We start from the raw sequence: 18566 nt of genomic DNA on the forward strand, positions 1-18566 counted from the left end.
TGCCTCACCAAAAAACAAAAAAAAAACCCTAAGAATGTTTAACCATAAATTTTCCCTCATTCAAATGATTAAGAGAAAAAAAAAACAAGGTGAAAAAGTTTAGGCTTTTTTTGGGGGAGGAGTTTATCAACTACACTTGTCTAATGTTGCATGTTCAAAAGGAAAAAGAAAAAGCCTATGAAACTGGAAAAGTCCTATTATATATCTCTAAGATTGATTTTTTCAGTTTTTTTTTGGGGGGGACCAAAAAAATCTTCTTACCCATCTTATTTGAAGAAAAATTAATTTTACATGGTTCTAAAACCCTTAAAGGGCAGCTAGATAGTGCAGTGGATGGAGTCAGGAAGACTCATCTCCATAAGTTCAAATCTAGCCTGAGACATTTTCTAGTTGTATGAACTGGGCAAGTCACTTAACCCTATTTGCCTCAGTTCCTCATCTGTAAAAATGAGCTAGAGAAGGAAGTAGCAAACCACTCCAGTATCTTTGCCAAGAAAACCCAAATAGGGTCATGAAGAGTCAGACATGACTGAAACAACTGAACAACAACAAAATACCTTTTGATGATCTTGGATTTGAAGGGTTTGTTACATGACAGCTTACACAGCTGTGGAGGGGACAACGAAATCCTCGGCTCTCAAATACAGTAAGGTGGTATTTTTTCACACACGCTTCATGGTAAAATTTTCCACACTGGGATACAACACAGCGTTTCACTTCTGTTTTTTTCTCCTTACAAACAAAACACGAGTGAATCCCTAATAATGATTAAAGGGAAAGTTGGGTATAGAGAAGTATTAGTGTTAAGTTAAATTACAGTTAAGTACTTATGTCATTCTAAAATCAAATGTTCCCTTTACAAGGGGGTCAAGTTTTCAAATTTTTTTTGGGGGGGGGAGGCAGAGGGGAAAGGGAAAAATACTAGCTACAACTTTAAGCCCTGGTAATAGAGAAGCATTCTTCAAAGTTTCAGCCCGAACACACAGATATAGCTGGAAAAAAACACAAAATGTAATAATGTAGTTCATTTTCTTACACAATCATAGGATATTTAAGTTGGAAGGGATCAAAAAAGCCACCTAATTCCAGCCCAAATGTTAATAATAATCCACTCTAAAATAACTTCAATCTGCAGTCATTCAGAATTTGCTTGAAGACTTCTAGTGAAGGGAAAACCAAAACTTCTTGAGGAAGCCTTTTGTACTTTTGAAGAGATGTAGTTATGACTCAGGGAAAAGCACGATGAATTGTTATGCATGTTGTGAAATCTGACAGGATAATTAAGGGAGAAGCTTAACTAAATTAGTGTAAAGTCTGAATTATAAAATATTTTGGAGAAATGTAATTTTATAGCTCTCAAGAGCATGGAGTAACTAAAACTGTTAATAGTACTATGGGAAAAGTACCATCTGATAATAATAATCTTATGTAACAAGCATTAGAATTTATAACTGTATAAAAACAAATGTTTCTCAAAGGAATTATAACACTTCTGTGCCTATCCTTCCTTTAACCTTATTACATAATTTGCTTAACTAACCCTTTTCTTTAAATAAGCTTCTTTTTGGGGGAGGGTAGGTAGGCATGACTTATTTGTGATTTAGGGATGCTATGTTTTCATCGGTAGAGTGATCTCCTGATGAAGAAACTTCCCCAACCAATGGAAAACAGCACCTGTTCTACAACTCATTTCTTAAAAAATTGCCTAGGGCACTGACAGGCTCCACGATCTGGTCAGTGTCACAAAGTCACTATGTCTGTCGTAAGGACAGAGACTAGCTCCTTTATTCCACTAGGTCGCATGACCTCACCACACCCTTTCTTCATAGATAAAATAGAACCAAAGTGAAATACACTTATCAAAAATCTCAAGACTATACAGTTGGAACTAATATGGTTTCACTACAGTTAAAAAGAATTCTCTGAAATACTCAGAATCAAATACAGGTCACATCTCACCAAATTCTCTGGTAAAATTATAATTTTGTATATTCTAATCTGAAATAAGTGGGTCACAAATCTGAATTGAAATAATCATTTATGGATGTTTTTGGTTATCATGACTATTTCTTGCAATGGGTACTAACCTTTATAATGAAACATTTCCAAGTTTCAAATAATGGCCTACTGATTAGAATGTCTATCACAATTCCAGCACAGCCAGATAGTTAATTCTCTACACTGAGTTAATTTTATTTGTACAAAATTTTGGCTCTAATTTTAATTTGTTAACAATCTTCCAATGTAGTGTAAGCCAAGGAACCACACTTTGTAGCATTCTAGTTTTTAAACAGACAACAGAGTAAAAGTTATTCTGCAAAAAGTTCAAGACACTAAAGTTAAAAGTATATATGAGTCAATTTTACTTCAACAATTAAAAAAATCATGTCAAACAAACATCTTTTTTAAAGAAACCATTTTTTTAAATGTAGGATTATTTATCGTTTGATGTTATAATCCAGAGATGAAAAGAGTACACACAGCAATCACTCAACTTGCAATAAGGTGAAAATTCTATGAAGTTATCAGGGATTACATTATTTTGACAGAAGGAGAGTTCTCGGGATTGAAGAAAAGGAACAGGTAGCAATAACTTCAAGGGGAAAGGGCAGTAATTGTTTCTATTAATTTCTTAGGTATAACAATTTCAAAAATAGTTCAGACACACAAATACATACACATATATATGTGTATATATAATACTATCACCAAAAAAATTCTGTCAATTTCTCTTTTTAAAGATAAAACTTTTTTTTAAAGCTCTGAACAAAAAACTTGCCTGAAGTACATTCACTGCAAATGAATTTTCCTTCTGGTCTTCTAGAAAGCCCAAGGCAGGACAAATGAAAGGCTCCATAACAGGGTCCTTCACAAAGTAGAAGATTGCCAGATTTCTCGCAAAGCTTTTAAACAGAAAGCAGGAATGTTGAATATACACAAAGATTTTTCCCCTCTCCACATTTTTCTCTTCCTAACCCCATTTTGCTAGTTAGGGGGAAAAGTACATGGGCAAAATGCTATAGATTACAAAATATTCATAAATCAATCAGTTACAAACACTGACTAGCCAATTGCAAATTTAACTAAAATTATATAGGCTTTATTAAGAAATGTCAAGTCAGACATATGAGAAAATGTCGCATCATAAATTTATGGCTTAAAGCCACTTCATAAGACATTTCTATGGGTAAAGGTCACTTCTGACAAAACACTAGTTGTGTTATAATTGTTATCACTTTTTTCACCTCTCACAATCAGAGTTTCCACTCAGCATGATTCAAGCACAAATCAATGATCACAACTAGTTAGGGCAACTTAATTGCCTGTTTTACAGTAGATTATATCTTTGATAATAATCCAAAATACAAGGGTTCACAAAAGTCAAAACAGGGCTTAAGCTCGGCCAAAAGCCCATTATCACTGAACATTTACTAACTTATGAATGAAAGCTTTCAGCTTACCTGACAAACATATTCCTTTTTAGCTGTGGTTCCTCGCTCAGACTTTTTAGAAGATATAGAAATTTCAGTTTGAGTCTCATCTGCACTTTCATATGGGGACTCTGAAGGTTCATCTCCTTGACCATCTGAGATCTGAAGATGAAGCGTATGGATTATATTTCACTATAGCCATGGGAAGAAACAAGGGGTCGTATTCTGCTTTAAAAAAGGCACTAGTTATTGTTAAATGATTTAATATACAAACAATACCTTATAAACATTTCCCTTTATTACTGAATTTAAATATGACAACTTTTATACATACATGTATAGAAGTTGTATTATACCTAAGATTTAGTAACATTCTTAAATAACCTTATATTTAACTAACTACACTTAATAACAAAAATATCAGTGATATTTGAAAACTATAACATGTTTTAAAAATTTGGGGCTTTGACTTTCCCCACTAAACCACTTCAGTCCCAAATGAAATCAAATGTGTACAGTAAAAGATGTTAACATCAAGTATCTGGTTTTTTTTCTTAAATAAATAAAATTTGGAACACAAGTTCAAGCCCCACAAATGTATTCCTATTTGTTTTATTTCAGTGCCAAAACTCAGCTTTAAAGGGGTTCAGAAAAATATTCAAAATGGGATATATTCCTTTTCTAATATTTCTTAAAAATATTCACTAAACTTAGTTTTGAGACTTATTATCAAGTTTGTGGATTATCCATGTCCTCTGTTTCTCTTCTTCTCCCCAATGCTTGTCTTTGGGACATTTCACAGCTCATTAGTACCTCCCCCAGAGGGTGGGTAGCTGAAGGGAGAGAAGGTGAAGAGAAGGTGAAGTCAAATCTGTCCATTTTACTTAACAGTTCTGGTTTAAAAAAAAAAGAAAGAAAGAAAAGTTTGGGAAGAAGAAATTCAAACTCTTGGCCAAATGATATGACTAATCTAGGAAGTTTTGTTTAGCCATACTATACCTGCCACCCTCTTATTATCAAACATAATCTAGCTTAGGCTAATACTTTCCCACCCACCACTGAATCTTTTCAGGAGTCAGACTTCCAATTAAATTCTTGCATGCTTAATTGAAAACAGGGAAACCATTTGCCATTTAGCTTTTCCGTTAAAGACTTGTGATGATCTTTGTAAAAACAAAACTTTAGATACTATATGTAGAAGCTTTCACATAAGCCTAAATCATAACATTTATTTATTATTGTGTAAAGTAGTGGACCTAAGAAATAGAATACAGAAAACTATAATTTAGAATTAAGTGATGGGTCTACATCACTGCAAGAATTTGGTCAGTTATGTAGGTTTATGCATCTACGATTGACTTCAAGCAAATCATTTAACTTGTATGTTTATGTAATTTACATTATTTAATAGGACGTGTTGGGAACAAACTCTAAGGATATCACTAAGTGTTTTCCTGATTTTAAATCAATATTAAAAGAAATTTTCTAGTAACTTTTTTATCCTGACTCTATTTTCTAGAAAAATGTATTAAAAAATAAACAAGAAGTCTAACTCCATATTTTAAAATAAGTGAATATGATTTTGATTTCTGACATATTTAAATGTTTTGCTCTATCTAAGCTGTAGTTCTAACAAAAATGTGCTTTCGTTCAATATTTTACACCAATAAGCTTTCCCCTATTATTCCATTAGTATTCCTTTGGTATTCTGCAGATATAGAAAAGCTAGCAATTATATAATATTTTGAGTTTAAGTCCCAAATTTATATTATTAATAAAGTTCCAAATCAAGTTAATAGAATACCTACATAGAGGGACACAAGGTATCCTGTTCATGTTGGTACAAACTAATAATCCTTTCTTACTGGGGTTGCCTCTCAAAACACAAACAGAATTATGTCCTATTATCACTTTATACACTATAGGTAGCTTTGGGGGGGGGGGGAAGGCCCTCAAAGCACTTTACAAATCATCTTAGAGACGGAAATTGAAATACAATAAGGAATAGTAAGGGACTTTAACCCAAATCTCAACTCAAACCAGCTAGCAGTGCTTTATCCACAAAACCATGTTGATACTAGTTTCAAACAAATTTAGAAGCAGAAAAAAAATGGGTGGGGATAGAGACAGAAAACACACATCAGTCCTGGTACAGAGGAAGAAGCAGCACCTTTTATTTAAAATTTACAGAAAAAGTTAGCATGTTTCCACTTGGAGAAGATATTTCCTAAAATTAACAAAGTGTGTTTAAGGAAGAACAGTGAATACACTTTTTTTTAATGCATGTATAAACTTCAAAAGACAAAATATTAAGTTAATTTTCTAATATTTGGAAGGGGATATACATACAAGATAATATATAAAAAAAATGAAACCTTACAAAGTTACAATCAGTAAAAGTACAATTCCAGGATTTTCTGACTTATACCATATGTTCCACCCTCTTTTTCCACTCATTTTTATGGGAGCTGTATTCCAGTGACTATTTAGCAAACCACCAGCAAATGTAGTAGCAAATGTACACAGATAAATAACAGGATATAGTTTCTTTACTAAAGAGTCAGACTTCACTTCTACTTTATCATATAACATTACTTACTCAGAGATGCAATTGTGAAAACGATAAATTCACCTTTATGGATCCTATGAACACAGTCCCAAAATCCCAGTATACGATATATATGAACTATTCCATATCCAATATGATGCATTTGGAAAAAGAAAAATGTAGTAGTTGAATGGACACAAGACTATTCTAGTTGCTTTTCATATTTATCAGTTATTTTAAGTATTTAGATTTTGTAGTTCTTTCCATTTTTAAAACTTACTTTTTAGCAAGTTTCTTCAAACAGGAAATACTTTTTCCAATAAATTCTCTAATGATATGTCAACCAGTCAAGTTAATTTAAAAAAATTTTAAAAACCTTTTTGGGGTGGGAAGAGAAGTGTTTTTTTTAAGTATACCCTTCAGAATGTTCTAAAATAACCTGACCAATCTGATAAAAAATATAATTAACACATGTACATAGTTATCCAGAAGCAATAGAGCCACTAAAGACAGGAATAATTTTGCCAATAATAGTTTGATATTAATACAAAAACATTTTATCTAAGTTCTTAAAGAATTAAGACCCATTTAAATTTTTGATAAAATCTCTTTACAAGGTGAGGACTAAATTTTTAGAATCACAATTACTACATGATTTGCAAACAATGAATATATCAACAAATTAGATTTCTTGAATCCCTGACTAAATTATGATTTTACAGTGGAAGCTGGGAAGATAAGTTTATGAAGTTTAATAATTTTAAGATGCTTAGGTTCAGCTAAGTGATTCATACTAACTTTATATTTAATATAATAGTCTCTTGCAGATTCAATATTTTTTAATAAAGCTGGTTATTAGAACTGGCAAATGATTTTAGAGTCACTGATCACATTTCAAAATATAAGAACAGGTAGTGGACCTGTACTTTAATTGGTATTAGGCGCTATCAGTGAGGAACTGTTTCTTCTATCAATCCAGGTTGGCACTTTCTCACCTACAGCCTAGAGCACTGAGTGGTTAAATGACTTGCCTGGAGTCACACAGCCAATATGTGTCAGAGGTGAGACTTGAACCCAGGTTTTCTGGGCCCTAAAGCTAACTCACTACCCATTATAAGACGCTGCTTCTCTACCTAATATCTAAAATAACACCTAGATAAGATTTTACTGGTCCAAGTATACTCCAAAATGAAATCCTCCTGAAGGGAAAACAAAAAACAAAACCCTGATTTAAAGGTGGCACTCTGGTATTATATAAGCCAGATCCGGTGGAAAAAATATAGGCTATATTCATACCACTGTACTAAAAAATGTCAGGGCAAAACACAAATGAACCAGCTACATCTTGATTCTTTTCACAAGCAATAAAATTACAAGTAGCATTTGAATAACTTGGACAAATGAAAATCTCCAATAAAAATATTGTATTTGTGTTTCACTATATTCTAAAAAACTAAAAACTCAAAAAATAAATGAGAAATACTTTTCACTAGTCACTAGCCAACTTTTAAGACTCAGAAAAAGACATGCTTGTCTAGCTACTAACACAAACCACATTCTGTATTATGCTTAAATGTAAAAAGAAATTTAGAATTCCTTACAACATGAAACTCTCCAAAAATGGTTACTAATTTCAATAATGTAAAAAAACAATGAAAAAAATCATTTCAAAAAGTACTACATGCCAGATTCATAATTGTATTTCAAAATACAGCCTACCTAACTTTTCTTCAAAAGTTTACTAAGTCATTTAATAAATGCAAAAATGAAGAGAAAACAGAGATTAAATTTTAAATTTGACCATTGAAGATATAAGTATATATGTCTACTATATATATATATGTGTGTGTGTGTGTGAACGTGTGTGTCTATATAGATACATATGTGTCTATAAACACACATGTGTATAAATAGAAATATATGGTAGTAACTATAGAGGAAGCTTTCAAACTCAACCCTGGGAAAGACTAACAAACAAAAAGTTTCACTATTGAGACCGTAGAACAGCTTTTAAAAGGAATTACCAGGTGTAACTTTAAATGGATATACAAAACCCTAAACCAAAACACATCAGGCCCTCCTTTCCCTATCACATCAAAGAACACAATACAATGAAACAAAAAGAACAGACATCTTTTCCATTTACTAAAAATAAATGTTTTATCCTGGACAAGTAGGAATTATTGTTATTTATTAGATTAGATCAAGTGGAGTAATACAATAATCAAAGGTTCCAAAAGAAAATGCACTAATTTTTTTTGAGAGGAAAGGGGAAAAAAGAATGGGATAGAAAAAAATAGCTTTTTTGGTGGAAACTGTTATCTTGAGAATATTCAGACCCCCAATATCATAAGTGTTGTTGGTAAATTTCCTAGACAATCACATAGAAGACTGCATTAATGAAATATAAGTATTTCAAGAGGCTAAGGGATGGAGGGGATGCAATCTGAATGAATAGAAAGAATATCCATACTTACGAAATAATAAGTCTAAATTATCAAGGTTTTTCAACTATCTTGAGAAAAGTAAGATTCACAGGAAAAAGAACTCCAGCTTTTTCCTCCGGCTCTCTAATTAAAGGCAGATGGACAGAAGTATTAGCCCACTAATTAGATCTGCAATCATTTTTTTTTGTACTGCTATACTTATTCTATCAATTTTCTAAAGGTATAAATTAGAGAATGATTTATACAGTGTTTTTTCATTCACTGCTCTCTGCACACTACCCCTGAACACTTCCAATAATGATTTAGTTGGAATCGAAATTTGGAGGGTAAAAAGTATAACTATTAAGGAGAATCAAAAATGCTATTTCACTTTGTAACCCTTTAAACACTATAAAAATGTAAACTCTATATCAACTCTTACAGGATTTTCTGAAATAACCTTTAAGTCAACTCAAATGTTAATTTAGAATTAGAAAAGACTAAATATATGTAACAAAATAAATGCAACATGCATATAACTAAGTGAAAAAAGGCACTAGAAACTTTTCTATCTACCATTGGTATGCAGAAATGTAAAAAAAAATCATTTCAAAGTTTCTTCTGAGGTGCCCAATCTAAGAACAACAACAAAAAAAAAAAACAAAATTACTGAAAAATTGCCTTACATTTTTAAAGAAAATGCTCCCCCAAATTGATCTTTCACAGCAAAGTCTTTAAAAGGTTTTTCTTATATTAACTCTGAGGGAAGAAATGAAACTATCATTTACAAGACCACAGTAAAAAGGACATGGGGACCAGAACATGTGGCCACACAATTACCTCTTGGCATAGGACTTCTGTGACGTTTGTAAATTTTTTTTAAAAGAATAATTAGATTTTGCAAGCTGTTGCTTTTGCCACAATACTATCATTTTAATAGTAAATTGCTATTATTATTTTGCTAATTTACTATTTGACATTCAAGCATTTTGCCTAATTTTGGCACCTGAAACTGAATGAAGTAGTCAGTGTCCCACAAAAGGACCTAGAGGCCCTGAAGTCAGAATACTTGGGTTTGAATCCCACATCTGATGCATATGATCTGTATTGGGCAAGTCACAACCTCCAGGGGCCTCAGTTTCCTCCTCAAGTATCATGAGGGGGTTGGACTAGAAAGGCTTGGTAGGTCTCTTCCAGCTTTAGATGTGATTGTTTGATGTATGGCTTAAAATTCTGGGTAATTAGGTGAGGATGCAAGAATCCTTACATTTAAGAGTAACTTTTCATGGATGATTTTAGGTTGATCATTTTATTGGTTTTAGAAGAGGATTTAGGTGGAATTAGCTACACTTTTAAAAAAGTTTTTTCAAGCTGTTGTTTTAGCCATAACACTACCATCATTTCAGCAGTAACCTGTACTAACAAATATTATCAATACGTTTGTAGCAATGGTACAACAAATAATTTGAGTCAGATTTCCTAAGCAACTGAGGCTTCTTTCTCTGTAATGCTTTAGCTTAGCTAGTTGTTAAAGTCTCCCTGCTATCTCAAAATATTCACCTATAAAAGAAAGCTGCAGTACACTATTACTATATCCATGAAGGGATTGTGTTTCTCTAATTCCCTGAAAAAAAAAAACAACATTAAGGACTTGTTTTTTTTTTCATGAAATTAAACTTCAATACATAAGAGTAATAGAAGTCGAAGATATATCAGAAATGAGGAACAGACTCAACTTGTCATAAGTCATGTGGCAAAGGCAAAGTAATTATTATAATGCATGTCTCTTGCCAACTCAATTTTTTATTACACATTACACTTTGTAGATGCGTCCTTTGCTTATTTTTATTGACTTTAAAAAAGTTCCTGGTTTTCTAGTACATTTTCTTTAAATTAGATATAATGTAAACTAGCCAGATTCTTTCTTAGGATATAGACTAATGAGAAAAATAGATGAATAGAATAAAATCTGTTAATTGTATACCATACTACTAACTGATTCCATTTAAAAACTTTCAGCAGAACAATATTCTAGAGGTTAAATAGTTCCATAGGAACGAATGGATGATCGGTCAAACAAGGTTATAGCATGATTTTGTAATGTTAGGATGAGATTTAATCATAATGTATTATGTAAAACAGATTGGTTAGGACAACATTATATAGGGTATGCTTATACCACTAATTAAGAATCATAATACATCTGGACAGGGTTGAAGTGTAACATGTAATATCTATGAAGAAAGCTGAATTCCTTCATGAGACCTTCCCAGAGCTCCCCAGGAACTCAAAAGCTAAACAATTAACTTTGCTTAACAACTCTCTAAAATATTTATCAATGTATTACAGTTATCAGGGTTTGTGTCTTATTCTTAATCAAATTGTAAGCTCTAAAACAACAAGTACCATTTTATCTAAACTCCGAATTTCCTCCAGTGCCTAGCATGTATAAAATACAGAAAAATGTGGTTTCTATTTGCCAGTAAGCAAAACTTTGGAACAAAATTTTAAAGCACATAAAGGATACTAGAGAAAGCTCATTTACTAAATAACATCCATTCATAAAAGAAGGCCAGACAGATGCTTTACTTGACATTACTCAAGTATGTAGGTTACTGTGTATTCAAAGTAATAAAATTACATTTCCTTTTAAAAAAATTTATAAATTGGATTTTAAAAAAAATTTCTGACTTGGCTTGAATGAGTGAGGTATTATCATACCTTCGTCTAATATATTTACAGCCCTTCAAAGGGCAAACATTTTATGACAGATGTTTCTAAGAAAATCAAGTGGAGTCGATACTTCAGATACAGATTTTACATGGTGATTCCATAGCACAAAAGTATCCCATTTCTACAAATAGTAATTAGCATAGAAGAATAACACATTTTTCCCCCAGAATGACATATTACTTTGGCTGAATAGCATAATTAATTTTAAAAAATTAATAATAATTGGAAATACAAACTACTTTATATCTCTGGTCCTCCCCAATAAACACAAACTCACCTTCAAAAACTTCTGCCTATTTCCCAAACTGTACTATTCATGACTTTACTCACAGATGTTCCCCTTCCCACCATGCATAATTATGTAGTCTGTTCATGAAACTTTCACTTCATGAGGTTTGGTACAGTTAATTCATCATGTTCTGTAGTTTCAACTAGACTATAGTTCCATTGTTGTTTTTTTTAATAGCCCTCATTGCTATGAGTACTCTGCATATGGAAGGCAGTAAATAAATGGTGAAAGACCCTACCATTACTTAGTACATTCTCTATAAATATGACTCATACTTATCATTTCAAATGACATCTTTTATTACTATGGTCTTCAACATTAAAAAGAACTTTCTCTTATTAGTGATACTTGTTATTTGTCTCAGAGCTATGAATTTATTCCTGAGCTTTTTGGAATGAGAGTGGAAGTTCAGGTTGTTATGCCTTAGATTTTTTATGTGATATGTTTATGCTATTGATTTTAATTTAGCCCAGCATTACAACTTCTCATAAACTGGTTCTGTTACAGATGAATAAAAAGTGTCATTGTTCAATAGATTTTGTTTTCCTTTTATGCTCAAGTATAACTGACTCAAATAGAGTAATTTATATGCCAAAGTAATTTTTTTTAACTTTTTAATAAAAAGGGAAAATGGTTTGGAAAACATATTCTATATGTTCCACATGTACCAGCTAAAGGCTTTTAGGAAAGTTAATATTGTTCTGATAAAACTGTGGTTTATAATATAAGCACATTAACAGCATGTAACATGTTACCATGTCCTATCTTATGATACTCAGTTGAAGGGGCTAAGCAATTTTTCTCATCATGCAAACATGCTGAAATATCACAGCAAATGATTAATGCTTAAAATATTGGAATATAACATCATTTTAAATAAGCAATTAACGTATCAGGCAATGTAGCTAATGTAATTATGGCATCTTCTGGCTAATTTTATAAATGAAATCAACAGGCTACGGTAAAATAAACGTTCTATAACATTTGACTAACTCAAAACATACTGCATTTAGTGTTTTATTAAAGTTATTCAGTAAAAAGGTTAGGAACAAAGTATTTCCTGCATATTAAATGTGAAGCACTAGTTTATGTCTATAGTACTGACTATATCTCACTGGTTAAACTGGTATAAAGACTGACCACTTGAATAAAATTACTCATTTTGACATATGCTGTTGGAGAGAGGGGGTGAAAAACAGAATATACCTGTGGATATTTCTCCAATACAAAAATCTCTAAGAACTAGGGGAAGTTACCTCTAATAAAATTAACTGTCTTTAATGTGGAATTGCATCCACATTTACAATTTAGACAGTTTCACAACCTAATGGTACCACTTCAATCAGTTTGAATGTTATGTTGATCACTGGAATGAATTCATTTTTATTATGAGATGAATGTGGTTGATTAAATGACCTTGATTAGGCATCTTACCTTGGTCTTAAAATTTGTGTATCTGTTTTCTTCATTGTGTGTGTTTATTAATACCAGTAAAAACAGAGTATCATACATCTTCCATAAAATGATTGTGATAGAAATGTCATTTTAGTGTATACGATGATAGTATAACTTGCAGCAGACATCTTGGAATATTACATCATTTTATGTGCAGTACATTGCAGCAGAGCTCAAGTCCAACTTGACTGATGTTGGTTCCAATAAAAGCTGTTACCCGTGAAGGTGAAAAAAATAAGAATTTTCTCTAAGGGAAAAAGTATTAATGTTATGAAAACACTTAAATAACATTCATTCCTTCATAGGTCTTTGTCATGCAGATGTGGAAATTTACCATTCTTTTTGTTAAAGTGGTAATTGTGCAAAAATAAAAACCAGGCAAACATGGAGCTTGCATATTCACCATTTGTTATTTTCTTTGTTAATGTTAAAAAAATAAAAAAGTATATATTCCTGGTGACATCTTCAAATACTTGCTTCAACAAAATTTCCTACTGTAGTAGCTAGATGGCACAGTGGATATAGCACTGGGCCTGGAGTCAAGAAGACCTGAGTTCAAATTAAGCCTCAGACACTTACTAGTTGTGTGACTCTGGGCAAGTCACTCTGTTTACCTCAGTCTCCCCATCTGTAAAATAGGGATAATAATAGCACCTACTTGCCAGGGTTGTTGTGAGGATCAAACGAGATAATAAAGTTAAGCTGTGCTTACCATAGTGCCTTAGCAAATAATAAGCATTATATAAGTGTTAGTTATTATCATTATTATTTCTCATTGTTGTCAGCCACAGAACATGAAAATACATAGCCAAATATCACAGACATCCTTAAACACAAGGAAGAAATGTTTCAAAGAAAATCTACAACTAAATATGGAACCTCTTTGAACTAAAACATTATTTAGAGGGATGCATTTGAGACTGGAAGTGGGCCCACTTACTTTTTCTCCCATTTTTTTTTCAAGGTGGCGGGTGCAGACTACTTACTGCCTCATAAGCCAGAATATTAAGCACACAACAATTAATGCTTTTCACAAATATCATACTTTTATGACAATACTAGATTATTAAACATAGTATACAAGACTTCTATTCCATTCAAGTTTTAAACAGTATTTAATTACAGCAATGTAATTCAGTAAAAAAGTATTTTAATGATGAATTTCCAAAACCCACACAAAAGTGACAATATAAAGGCCAAGTGAACAGGATGACTATACACCCAAATATACTTGGATAAACCTCAAAGTTATCTGTAAATTATTTTTCTATTTTTTCTACTAGGAGTTTAATATCAAGACTATCTGGTGGTTTTGTTTTCTATTCCTACATGTGAGTTCTTCATGAGTTAAAAGAAAATTCCATAACATTTAATCCAAGAAATAAGATTACTGTGAAAAACATCTCAAAATATTAGCAAGGTATTACCTAGAAGCATATGCTGATGTAGAGGTATTCCAAAAATTAGTGTATTTATAGTATATTAAAAGACCTGACCTTTCTATTATGTATGTATCTCGTCTCTAGCATTCTTGATTAACAGTAAATGGCCAGGATGATTATTCTATATTTTCAAGCTCTCAGTTCTACTGGAAGACATGAACAGTAGATTCAAATGTATAAAGTGACCAAAAATTAGATGCAGTTTAATTAAGTAAATTATGTCTAATTAAAGAGGCTTCCCTTTCCTTTGATTAACTAACAATAGGGACAGGAAGGGAGTGTGGTGACAGTAAGTACAACTATTAAATATTCTGTTGCAAACTGGAAGTGCTTTTCCTAGTAATTCTCTTTGTCGAAAAGTCTAACCAAAAAAAATGTGGAAAAAGACTAAATAACATTATGCAACTAGGAAAGATTAATTTTAACATTGTTTTGTGGACTCAACACAGTACAGAGGAAAATTTCTACCATAATTCTCTTAGAGTACCTAAATTTATATCTTTAGTTAAGTACTTTAAAAATCCTATGTTTAGAGTATATTCTTAGACTTGGCTTCTTAATCTTCTATATTTAGAAGAAGTACAATATAAGCTCCTAGAGGGAAGAAACTTTTATTTTTTGTCTTTGTATTCCCAGTACCTAGCACAGGGTCTTGGCATTAAATGTTTGTTAAGTTTTAAATTCAATTATACTTTCATAATTCCATTAGAAACTATAGGAGGAAAACCAGTATGTTTTCTTTACTAACATCACAAATGTCAATACTATGTACACTATATGGTAGAACTTAACTAGGTTTCTTATTTCTTATTTCCAAGAATTCCTTTTAGTTTATATTAAACACTGAAATATCCCGTTCAACAATAGCCATAACACCACCTAACCACCCCCCACCCCACCCTACCACCCAATGAGACCTGTCTATATTTAAACATTTATTGTTGGACTACAAAAACATGGAAATGTTTTCTTTTTCTTTACCTTCTCTCACTCCCCCAATAGAATACACTTTGAGTTAACAATTAGTTAACTGTTTAGAAGTAATGAGAAAACCAATAGTAAATATTATAGCATAATGCTTTTCACATAGAAAAAAAATGGAAGGGTATCCTCAATGAAAGAACTGGGACTACAGTGAAAAATGGAAGACATTTGGAGAAAAAAAAGAGAGAGAGAGATAAGAGATCACTTAGCAAACTACTGACTCAACCTTTCTCTTTCTCAAGCAAGAAATATTTGCCATTCCTGAATTTCTTCCTGGCAAGAATAAAGACTTTAAGGTTTTTGTCTACATCTTATCTGAGAAAACACATATCTATTTCAATCTCATGTGCTCATTACTATCTTCTGCCAAATATTTTAATAGTTCAAGGAATTATAATCTAGTTATATTCACAATAAACTAAAATTTAAATATATGGAACTTCAAAATTGTCATATTATGGTATGAAAAAGATACATTATTTGCTATTTGTGCATAGAAAATAGGAATAATAAAAAATAAAATGTAAAGAACCTGATTTTATCTATATCTATCCATATGTGTGGATGTACACACACACACACACACACACACACAAACATACCCACATATATTACTATTATGAGAGTACCGAGCTTGTGCTCAAGACCAAGAGACCATTCTATGTCACATAAAACAAAAAGCAGACTTGCTTCCATATAAAAAATTATGACATGAAGATGAATAAAAAACATAAAGTTTTAGGAGAAAATGCACACCACTAACATTTTACTTTGTTTCTGAAAATTACATCTCTAAAATGTGTATTTTTAGTACAATTAAATTGCATTGATATATAGATACGCATATATACTTGAAGTACCCAACTCGATTTTCACTACAGTGAATGTATTGTCACAATGCATGTAATTCAACACAGCTACAGAGACAAAAAGCTTTAACTCATATACAGAGTTAAAGGGAGCCTTAAATTTAAAATTGAGTCTGATTGTTTTTTCCTTAAAAATGGATTTTTAAATCACAGGCTTTTGATAACTAAATGGCTTTCATGTAAATGCCACTTTTTTTTTACCTCATTCTCAGTTAAGGAAGTTGAAGGAGATGAACTTTTGCTAAACGCAAGAGCTGAAGATTCTGCTGCTGAAGCCCGATTTCTCTTCTTCAGTGGTTTACATGCATCGGACAGATTTTTCGTTGCTGTAAAATAATTTTGGTTTACAAAGTGAAGGTTGGAATATTCAAAGATGACTATCCTGTTTCTGCTTTAAAACAGTCCCTTTCTTAACAACTGAAGATATTCTAAAGATGAGTCTTCTCAGTTCCTGTGTAGTACTCAGCATATTTTAAAGTTAATTTAGTACAGCAAGGACAAGATTCAATAAAGATACCATTAGATAGACTACCCCCCCCCTTTTTAAAAAGTCTTTCATCATCTAAAGTGAAGGGATTTCTATGCAGTGCTTTGATTAAATACATTACAATATTATACAATCTCAAAGAAATTTATGTTTGCCCTCTTGGTTTTGCTTTAACTTAAAAAATATTTAAACAAAATGTTGGAGATGGGAGATGGATTGGAGATGGATTTTATCTTTTGTTCAGCATTTCAATACTGAAATTTAACAATGCTAGAACCTTCAATAAGCTCCCTTTGAGAAAGAACACTATTTTTCATGCTGTATTCATAACTTTTGACAAGCTACAGAAATCTATCAAGAGCAAGTCTTCATACTAAAAGCATCCAAGGAACTTTAGACCAATATGTGATTACATTTGTCCAAGAACTTTTTCCGTCTTGGACAGCTTCTCTATAGAACATATTTAAGCAACTTCATAAAAACCTGAATAATAACTACATTTCTTCTTTGTATCTGCTAAGTTCATAATCATTAAACAAGTGGTAAATTAAGACACCGGATAATACTTAAGATATTTAGGCAGCAACTGGCATTCTCAAAAGAGAAAAAATAAAAGTAGCTGTTTTCAAAGTCTAACATGCTCCTATAATTTAACAACAAAAAAGCCCATTATTGGCCCTAAAATAAGAATTGGTTTTAGAAACAGCTTCAGCAAAATTTAGCTGAGTATTTAGAATAAACTGATAAAATATAAATGGTTTATTTAAATGTTAGAATGTAAACCATTCTGACCATATTACCTGACTGGTTCTTTAGGGAGGAGGAGGTTTCTGTGACCTTAGAAGAGTTTGTTTTGGCTGTTTTGTCATTGCTTGTCTCCCTCTGTTACAAAAAAGAAAAAATAAAATAAAAATAAAAACTCCCACTGAGAGTGAATAGAAATAGAAATTATTTCTGGAGAGTTACTGAAAAATACAAATTTCTTTGTCTAAAATTCCAAACATGTTCTGTGCAAAAAAGTTGTTTATGATTTCCCCACAAAATTAAGTTTGATTCAAACAATCCAGAAGGGACAATTTAATACCCCCAAAGTAAATAAAACTTATCAACCAATACCTTCATATATACGCAAGTCTTAATATCTGACAAGGAATAAAGGGATTAAAATCTCAACATTTAAATCTTGAACATAAGGATTTTAATTTCAATAGTGGCTTGTTACCTGAAATTTATTGGATTTACATAAACTTCCTATGAACTATTCATGTTAGTATTTAAGATATCAATATGAAAATTTGGAAAGGAACAAATTGGGGAAAGTATTTCTCTAATTTAAATTCTGCCTTAAGACTGCTCTTGTTTTGCACTGGTAATTGTCAAGTTAGTGCCAACATTTTCATTGAAATCAAGCTCCAGATTAGCCTGTAGTTTACATTATCTGCCAAATAGCACTGTGGAGCACACACATTTTTTAATATATCTTTCCAAATCTGTTAAGTACAACTACACTTCAGATTGTTTGAAGCACTGTCTTAAAAACAGCAATTTTCATCTGATAAATTCTTGATAACTGAACTACAGTAAGAGATGCTATGCTCAACTTCTCTGATGAGTTTATATAAATGTTCTGAAATTTTAAAATAGGAATTATGCCACAAAAGAAATACTGTCTTGATATTTTATATAAATATTGATTTTTAAATGAAATATCTTAATATAACACATTTCTTAGGAATGCTTTACACACACAGATTTAGAAACCGTCTCATTTCGAGGTAAAATATTGAAAAGGACTACAAGTATGTGCTCAGTAACATCTAAAGCTTTATCACTAACAAGTAGTGCTAATGTGCTCCCAAGTGATTCATTCTAACCATCTAGTTTATCAAGGAATCAAAAGCA

The 18566-nt window shown here is 31.7% G+C and overlaps 1 protein-coding gene across 1 annotated transcript in view; it reads right to left on the minus strand.

The window, feature by feature from the left end:
• NSD2 (nuclear receptor binding SET domain protein 2) overlaps positions 1-18566 on the minus strand; it is an 80296-nt gene that overhangs the window by 36395 nt on the left and 25335 nt on the right. The window contains exons 8-12 of the mRNA XM_020992227.2: positions 17465-17546; positions 16379-16503; positions 3462-3593; positions 2780-2903; positions 558-758 (exon numbers count right to left, since the gene is read on the minus strand). Coding sequence (XP_020847886.2) covers positions 558-758; positions 2780-2903; positions 3462-3593; positions 16379-16503; positions 17465-17546 — 664 coding nt within the window. The remainder of the gene's footprint in view (positions 1-557; positions 759-2779; positions 2904-3461; positions 3594-16378; positions 16504-17464; positions 17547-18566) is intronic.

The sequence above is a fragment of the Phascolarctos cinereus genome, unplaced genomic scaffold, assembly GCF_003287225.1.
Source record: "Phascolarctos cinereus isolate Bilbo 61053 unplaced genomic scaffold, phaCin_HiC Scaffold_9;HRSCAF=440, whole genome shotgun sequence".
Lineage (NCBI taxonomy): Eukaryota > Metazoa > Chordata > Mammalia > Diprotodontia > Phascolarctidae > Phascolarctos > Phascolarctos cinereus.